Raw genomic sequence first — 8,553 nt, 5'->3', positions numbered from 1 at the left:
GGGAAAGAGAAGGGGGACACGTTATATGTTCTCGAGGCCGTTTCGCAAGCATGGTGAGTATACCTTGTTGTAAGAACACTGCATTAAGTTACTGACCTGTTAGATGTCAACAGTCCCTAAGTAACATTTGTGGAACAGTGGCTTGTGTCAAACAATTTCTGACGACTTGGGCTGAATGCTGTGGAATGATATGCAAGTAAACTCTCAGGTCTTGTACATTGGTATTGTGGTTGCTTGACACTAGTAACAATGATAATTCTCTCAGTACTTGAAAATTAATTTAAAGGTGAAGAAAATATTTCAACAGTGACACTTGAAAAAAACTCTGCATTTTAAGTCTCTTAACAATGAGCAGTGGTAACAGCTGTGTTCACAATGAGGTAGTAAATAGTTTAATGCCTTTTCAATTTCTGTGTTATGAATGAGATTAAAGCTGTAACTTTTCCTGAGTTAGTTGGATTTTTTTAAAATTGGGAGAGTGTAAAGAGATAATTACTGCTTTAAAAACAATGGTTTGATTTCTCAGTTTTATGTTTTTGAAATTGAATTTAAATTTGAGGTATTTAAGAAGACATTATTAAATGCATGATGTGTCACCCACTCCATTTTGTGTGTGTATGATATTGTGGGCTTCATAAGTATACAAATTTGTATCTCTTAACAGGAGTTGTCCCTCTGGCTACCTATATGCGCATCTACAAGAAGGGTGATATAGTTGATATTAAGGTACGTTCTACAATACTATGTAATTAGAAGCTAAAGCAGTATAATCCTTTTCAACTTCCAGTTTCTTGAGGTAGTCTTTTTTTTTTATTATTATTAGGTTGTGTGTCAACACAAGTACCCACCTGCTGCTCACTTTTGAAGCAGTACTGGAATGATAATGCTTCTGAACCAATAGTAATGCTTTAGTGTCACATAACATGTTACGTGGGTTTTTGTATATATAAAAATAAGATATTTGGCTGTGCTTTGTTACTGTGTGTTCAGCTGAAAACAGTGAGTGAAAGATGCCACATCTAATACTGGGGTTGCTGTATGGTGCTTGCTAGCACTACTTTGATAGGAATCTCAGCTGTCATTTCAGTAGGTGTTCTGCCTAGTAGATGTTTTGCCTGACTTGCACCTGCTATTCAGAAGAGACATTTTTTACGGTGATGGGGCTGCTAGTTATGTGTGTGTCTCTGTATCATTGTAGGACTATACTTAAAATAAGTATGTAGAGGGATGGTGATTGCAAATCCCCATTAAAACTAGAAACCAAGAAATAATATACATCATATATATTAATACGGGGTGGGGGTGGGGGGAAGTGAACCAACATTTCCCATCACTTGGTATTTCCTAGAACTTGTCCTTTAAATTCAACTGTATTGTCCAAAATTAATTTGTAGTGAATTTGAAAGCCTTTCAACAAAAATTCCTGTTGAATCCTTTAGTTTCATTTGAAATGCAGAGTTTTCATAACAGCCACACAGAAGGTGGGGTGTAATTTGCTTTGTTGTTTGACTTCTGGAGAACTGTTGAGAATTAACACCTCTTGACACACTGGAGCTTGATGATGATTGTCTTCTGTGATTGCTTGCTTAAAGCAAAGTGATCAGTCATTTCACCGACACTGAAAGCAGCCAGAATTGTCATAGCAAAATTTGGTAGTCCGAAATGCATGGTTATAAATTCTAATGTACGAATATATTAAGAGTATTTTAAAATCAATCTTAAGTAATTTGAAATGTGTACTTTAAATAACTTCTGAAAGAAAGGTCCTTGATGTGGCACTTTTTCTTTTCCCCCACATTAAAGTTTATACTTTATTCTTGTTTTACCTCTTAACAGGGTATGGGTACTGTTCAAAAAGGTATGCCTCACAAGTGTTACCATGGCAAGACTGGAAGGGTATATAATGTTACTCAGCACGCTGTGGGCATTATTGTTAACAAGCAGGTTAAGTAAGTAATGAAATTTTGTTTATTGAAACTTTGTATTTGGGAAAGTTGATCTGTAATTGCACCCTCCTTTCACTTTGCCAGTTAGACAGTTATTGTCTTGATTGGTCATTCAAGGTGGGTAAAGTGTATATCCTTTTTATAACCCAAGCAAATGATGGTCATTTGACTTGGATCCTGTCAGAGGAAACAGTTTTTATTTTTCTGAGCAGCACTTAAAGAGACATTACCTAATGGGGATTTTCTGCCAACTTGGTACTGAAGCCCTTTTTAAATACTAACTCGTAGCTGTGTCCAGCTGTATTCAGCTGGATTTTGTGCAGTTTAGTCAGAAAAGGACAAGTTGGTGGCTTGTTTGGTTTTTTTCAGGAACTGGAGTACAAAGGTAATATAATTCTTTGTATGCTACAAGGTTAAAATTATGTGTTCTTCACAACCTTAATCCTAAACTGTTAGCACACTGTTATATATGAGTAAGTTTTCAGTTATGTAAGTCATATCTGATGTGTATCTCAGCAGTGTATTTTGAGTGATTGCCCTCTAAAGAAAAATTATCTGTAAATTGAGCTTATGGAGTTACTCATTTAAAGGCTGTAAAACTACCTTTGAAGTAGCCTTTTTTCAAGTGCAGTAAATTAAAAACTGATTTCTTTTCTTAGGGGCAAGATTCTTGCCAAGAGAATTAATGTGCGTATTGAGCATATTAAACATTCCAAGAGCAGAGACAGCTTTCTGCAGCGTGTGAAGGAGAATGAAAAGAAAAAAAAGGAAGCAAAAGAAAAAGGCATTTGGGTTCAGCTGAAACGTCAGGTAATATTTTTATTGTAGTCAATACATTGTTGATTCAGTTCACCAAAAAAACCCAGCTAGAACCAAACCACTTGAGTGAAGTGTTGTTTTCATCCAAAACAAGTGTGTTATGCTGTAAACTTTGGTCTTTTTGTCTGTCTTTAATGTGAGGTGGGTTTATTTTTTGGTTTTTTTTTAATGAAGCTGCTTACAGCATTCTGAAAAATCCGGGTCTCTGGCAGATTGTGTTGGAAGTGTCCAATGCTGCCACCTTCACTTGTGTTCACAGTCCTTTTGTGGGAGGCTACCTGTTATCTTTTTTTTTTTTAAAATAGTAGAGTGGCAGCATCAATGTGTCTGCATCTGACCTGTCTGGTATGTTTGGTGCCTGAACAGAACTGCACTGTTCCTGGACAGGAGCTGTAGCCTTGGCTGTGAACGAAGGGATGGATGTTTCCTCTTCTGTTGCTGATAGGCGGCAGAAGCTCTGGCTGATTTCTAGAATCAGTGTTTTCTGGTTTAGTTGAATTTAGCTGCAACAGTTTCTGATGTAACCTTTAAGAAAAGAATGAATAACTAGACTTTAGAGAGGAGATAATGGGTGTTGCTTCTGGAGACCTGGGGTATATCACTTCATGGTAATTTGGATATAGTAAATTGCAGCAAGTAAACAGTAGGTTTTTCATTCAGCAGTGAAAGTCGAGCGCTCTTTCTAGCAGATCATTTTACTGCTGTTCTTTGAATCAAATTTTAAAGAGACTAAGGATGGTAAGATTGCTGTAATGTTTATATAATAATGTGTTAAGTGGTTGTCAGAATGAATTTTCTGTAAGGTTGCTTTTGAATTTTAGTGCCATAAGCTTTCTTTTTTCTTTTTCCTTTTTTCTGTTTACAGCCTGCTCCACCAAGAGAAGCACACTTTGTGAGAACTAATGGCAAAGATCCAGAGCTGCTGGAGCCAATTCCCTATGAATTCATGGCATAATGCACATTTAAAAAAAATAAACTAAAGATCTGGTTTTGGACAAGTGTATGTGATTGTGGCTGATTCCTTTTTTTTTAACAGATGCTTTAAAAAACTTTTCTTGAAGTTTGTTTATTTAACTTGCCTTACATGGTGCTTGGTCATTTAAATCATCCGCAGCTTTTGCTGGTCATTTATATAGACCATAAATTCTGGGAACATTGAAATTTGCTTAGTGATGATCATGAGGTAATATGAGAGAACATGGAATATTTTGCCAGCAAACTTAAGAGCGTATACCAAGAATTCTACAGTGTCACTTGAAGGTTTAATTTTTTTTATGAGAAAAGAGGTAATGGACTTCAGATTTCATTGATACAAGCTTTTGGTTAAGGGGCCTCAGATTAATACCGAAGAATTGTGGAAACTGGTTTTGAAAACAGCCTCTTAAGAAATGGCTGTGGGTGGATTTTGGAGTTTCACCATTGTAACATGCAAAAGAAAGATTTTTAGAATGTCCGCAGGCCAATAAGTGTTCATAGGAAATAGTAGTAGTTTAGAAACAAGGCTTTAATACCAAAACTGCCAGCCTTTGTAATTTGATTTTTATCATTTTAATCGCCTGGCATAGCTGAATGCTTACATTTTGTACATTTATTGTGTGTCTCTTTAATCGAAACACCTACCTGGATGTTCTACTCCGTTCTTCTCATCCCATTGATCTACTGATACTTCACAAAAACCCAGTGCTACATGCCCAGTGTTTGTTGAATGGAAGAACATCTTTAGCCAACTAGTTACTAACTGGTGCTATTTTTGTGAGCTTTGTTTGGAACAGTGTGAAGCTTGTTAAAGAAGAAACTGCTGAAGTTAACCTGCTTAGTTAGCTTTGAACATGCATAAACTGAAGCTTAACTGTGTTACAGGTATGGATAAATAATATTTTTACCTTTCTAAGTGTGATGTAAGGCGTTGCTTAGCTGCCTCAAGTAAGGTTTGTAAAACTGATGTCTACATGTAGAGAGAGTGAGGTACTAGAGAAGGTGGTGACCTCAAGCAATTTGTAGATGTTGACTGTTGAAAATTACTGATGACTAGTCAATTGTAGGATAGCTAGTAAGTTTGGGAGTAAGGAATGGAGAGGTAATGAGGTTTGCTTTTTCTCTTAATTCTGAAGTGCCTTAAGCAGAAGTGTCAAACTGTACAGATTGTTTGTAAGTTAAGGGATTAATGCCTGTTTGCATTTACCTGACATTCAGCTGTGAGTGTTCCCATTCTCATGGAATGGAGTTTTGGATGTTGAAGTCATTGTCTGGCTTGGCCTGGTACTGAAGGGTGACAGGTTTTAGCCACTGGAGGCTCAAAGTCGCAGTGAGTGAGTACTGCGTTTGAAGTTTCTCCAAGCTCCCATCGCGGGAGATGGAGCAGGGTGTATAGTTGGAATGACTTTGGAAATGCCTTATTGATGGAACAAAGCTTACTCATCAACAGATACGTGATATTAGTACTGTATTTTGACAATGCATGTATTGGGCATAGAGTACACCACCATCTGCTGAAGCAAGGTGGATGAATCTATCTTAATTTTCATTGTTGCAGCTTAGGCACTTAGCTTTTATGATGACGTGGGGTTTTCTTGGAGCAGCTAGATCTATATACTAAGACTTACAACTTATTATTATATTTAATGTTGTGGCTTAGCCCCAGCTGGCAACTAAGCACCATGCAGCCGCTTGTTCACTCCCCCCTGCCCGGTGGGATGGGGGAGAGAATCTGAAGAGTAAAAGTGAGAAAACTCTTGGGTTGAGATAAAGGCAGTTTAATAGGTAAAGCAAAACAAGGAATTCATTCACCACTTCCCATCGGCAGGCAGGTGTTCAGCCATCTCCAGCAAAGCAGGGCTCTGTCACACGTAATGGTTACTTGGGAAGACAAATGCCATTGCTCCAAACACACTCTCCTTCCCCCAGCATCATATGCTGAGCATGATGTCATATGGTATGGAACATCACTTTGGTCAGTTGGGGTCAGCTGTCCCAGCTGTGTCCCCTCCCAACATGGCCCCTCCCAACATCTTGTGCCCCTGCAGCCGCCTCACTGGTGGGGTGGGGTGGGGTAAGAAGCAGAAAAGGCCTTGACTCTGTGCCCAGCAATAATGAAAACATCCATGTATTACTCTGTTTTCAGCACAAATCCAAAACATAGCCCCATACTAGCTGCTATGAAGAAAACTAATTCTATCCCAGTCAAAACCAGCACAATTATCTGCTTTGGCTTGTGGATTTCCACAGCAATTGAAAATCGGTATTTGACTCACAAGATAAGCATCGTTTTCCATTAGGCTTTCTGTCTGAAGGAGTTCAGTGGGAGGTTTTACTGGGTATGGTCTTTGGTGATGGTATTCTAAATTTTCTTCATATGTATGCTTGTGTAAGTTATTTTGGTTCTGTGTTTGTTTTGTACCCAACTGTCAAGATTCAAGTGGATTAGCTTGTAGCATGATGAAACGGGGTCAACAGTAACTATAAGTGGTGGATAGTTCTAAACTTTTGAATTTATTTTCTACAATTAGGAATAATAAGACTAGACAGTGTGCAGTGGTCTCATGTGAGAGCTGTGCTTCCAGAGGTGCTGCGCATTGCAACAGTTTTCAATTTATTTAGTCTCAATATTTTTAAGGTCACCATGCCGACAGTAGGTGCTCTTAAATGCATATTTGGAAGCTGTGTGTGGGCTGGGAGGAGGAGCGAATGCTTTCCTTGGTCAGAATTCCCAGAAATGACTGAAAATGAACCTGGGTTTGTGTAGGAAGAGAATAACCTTTTTTGGGTTTTTTAATGTTTGAAAACAGGACAAATTAACTAGGATATAACTTGTCCTGGGTTTATAGACACTACCTATTAGTTGCTCTCAGTGCAGTGGTGGTTTTCCTGGTAATCTCAGGTTTGCAGAAGCAGAGCTCAGATATCTACAGACCTCTGCATCTGCTGTTGAAGTTTGCTTCCCATGCGTTCAGCTGCCCTGTTTTTGCATTGTCCTGACAAAAGAGGGAGATCTGTGAATTGAGCAAAGTTGTTGAAGAACTGCCTGTCAGGACATCCTCAGTCATGAAACCAGTGTCTAAATTCAAATGCGCCCTTCTTGAAGGATGAGGAAAACAGAAAATGATGAGGAAATAGTTTTAGGTGTATGCAGAACTTGTGGGAGATTTGGGACAGAAGCAGAGGTGACTCTCTGCCTCTCGGGGTGGAGGAAGCCTGTTTCTTTACGGTGTTTGGAGTTGCAAGTTCTTCTCTTTGATTTGCTCTAGAAGGGGTTTTACATGCTAGACCCATAATCTGTAACCAGAACCTCCTGTTCTGAGGCTGTGCCTAGCACACAAAACCTTGCAGCGAGCGTGCCAGCTACAGGCTAGGTGTTTCCTCTCTTCATACCGTGACAGGGTTGAATTTTGTTCATTCCACAATTTTTTGAATTGTGGAGAACTTCTGTGACATCTGTGAAGCTGTAGGTTTTCCATAGAATTGGACACACCTTGAGCTAGCAGAATTCAGGAATTCCTAGTTTAAAATCCAATTCCACAGAAGTTCAGTATTGTATGTTGCCCGTCTTCCAGTCCCCCTCTAGCACAGGGACTTCATTATGATTCCAGGGCTGGTGGACAGGCTGTCCCTATGCAACATGTGGAGAGTGAAGTGCATAGGGATTAGCACGAGCCCTTACACTTCGGAGTAGTGCTTTGTCTGTGTTCCACAGAGCCTATTTAGGAGGTGGGGACTGAGCTGTCTCCTCCTTTCCAGATTTTTCTGCCTCGAACCATTGCAGCTGGTTCGCTGCCAAAGGCCCTGCCAAAAACTCCTGTCTTAGAGAAGCAGCAAGGAAGCCTTCTCCTGAGCCATCAGCTTCATCTTTTTCAGTGACACCAAGGTCTGAGGTTTCCTGAGTGCAGTTAGTGCTAATACCGTGTGTGGCTGGGAAGGGTCAACGAATGGACCGAACGGGCTGGGGAGGAGGGACCATGCCTGTGTGCAGGGGCTGCAGGCTGAGGACCTGGGAGGGAGCAGGTGAAGCGTGTGTGCCTGAGGGGGGCAAGGGATGTGAAGACACCTCTAGCCCTATTCCTGGTGGGAGGCTTACCTGCAGCTGCCATGAGGACGTACTAACAATTTACGCTTTTGTATGTATTGGATGGGGGAAACAGTCCTCTTGATGTCTCTCTTGTCCTTCTCAGTACAATCCTAGACTCAGCATGTTCATGGCCCTGATGATCAAAAGGATGCTGGCACAGTTGCTGAGCTTGGGTGTCCTGACTGGTCCAGAGGGTGCCAAGAGCTGTGCATACACCTGCCAGAGAAAGTGGTCATCCCTGTCCCAGCTCAGGCAGACAGGCTCCTAGTTCTCCTAGTTCAGGGGGTGTGGTGAAAAGACATGGTTAAACTGGGCTCATCATTGAGGAGTTTGAGGTAGCACCTCATGACTCAGGTGTGGGTGGTGTCTCCCACAGTGCAGGGGGCATCCTACTGCTGCAGACCATCGTCTTCTTGCATGCAAAGAAAGTACCAGCAGTTCCTGCAATGCTGAGGATGGTGGTATGGAAGACACAGATCATGAGCTTTTCATGTCCATGCATCTACCTCAATGGATGCTCTACCAAGGTCTATGTAAGAATCTAGTTGTAGCTGCTGGGATTTACATAGTCATAGCCATCCTTGCTCAAGTGTTGGGTAGGGACGTGGCTTCAATCGCCAGCACCTGTACAGCTCAGGAACCCAGAAATATACAAAGCTCTGGTTGAGGTTGCTGATTTCATTTTCCACTCTTTGGAGGAAGAGGTTTTGGGTGATGGTTCCTGGG

The 8,553-nt window shown here is 40.6% G+C and overlaps 1 protein-coding gene across 1 annotated transcript; it reads left to right on the top strand.

Moving 5' to 3' along the window:
- Window positions 1–4: 4 nt before the first annotated feature.
- On the top strand, window positions 5–3,766 carry RPL21 (ribosomal protein L21; the record flags this gene model as incomplete). Its single annotated transcript, XM_010282811.1, has 5 exons — window positions 5–53; window positions 665–726; window positions 1,837–1,949; window positions 2,606–2,756; window positions 3,631–3,766. Coding segments are annotated over 5 exons (465 nt in total), but the record flags the coding sequence as incomplete, so codon positions are not given.
- Between the last annotated feature and the right edge of the window lie 4,787 nt (window positions 3,767–8,553).

Source organism: Phaethon lepturus, unplaced genomic scaffold (genome assembly GCF_000687285.1).
Source record: "Phaethon lepturus isolate BGI_N335 unplaced genomic scaffold, ASM68728v1 scaffold12612, whole genome shotgun sequence".
Classification (NCBI taxonomy): Eukaryota; Metazoa; Chordata; class Aves; order Phaethontiformes; family Phaethontidae; genus Phaethon; species Phaethon lepturus.
The sequence above is the reverse complement of the archived record's forward strand: the minus strand, read 5'-3'. Positions and strand labels throughout refer to the sequence as shown.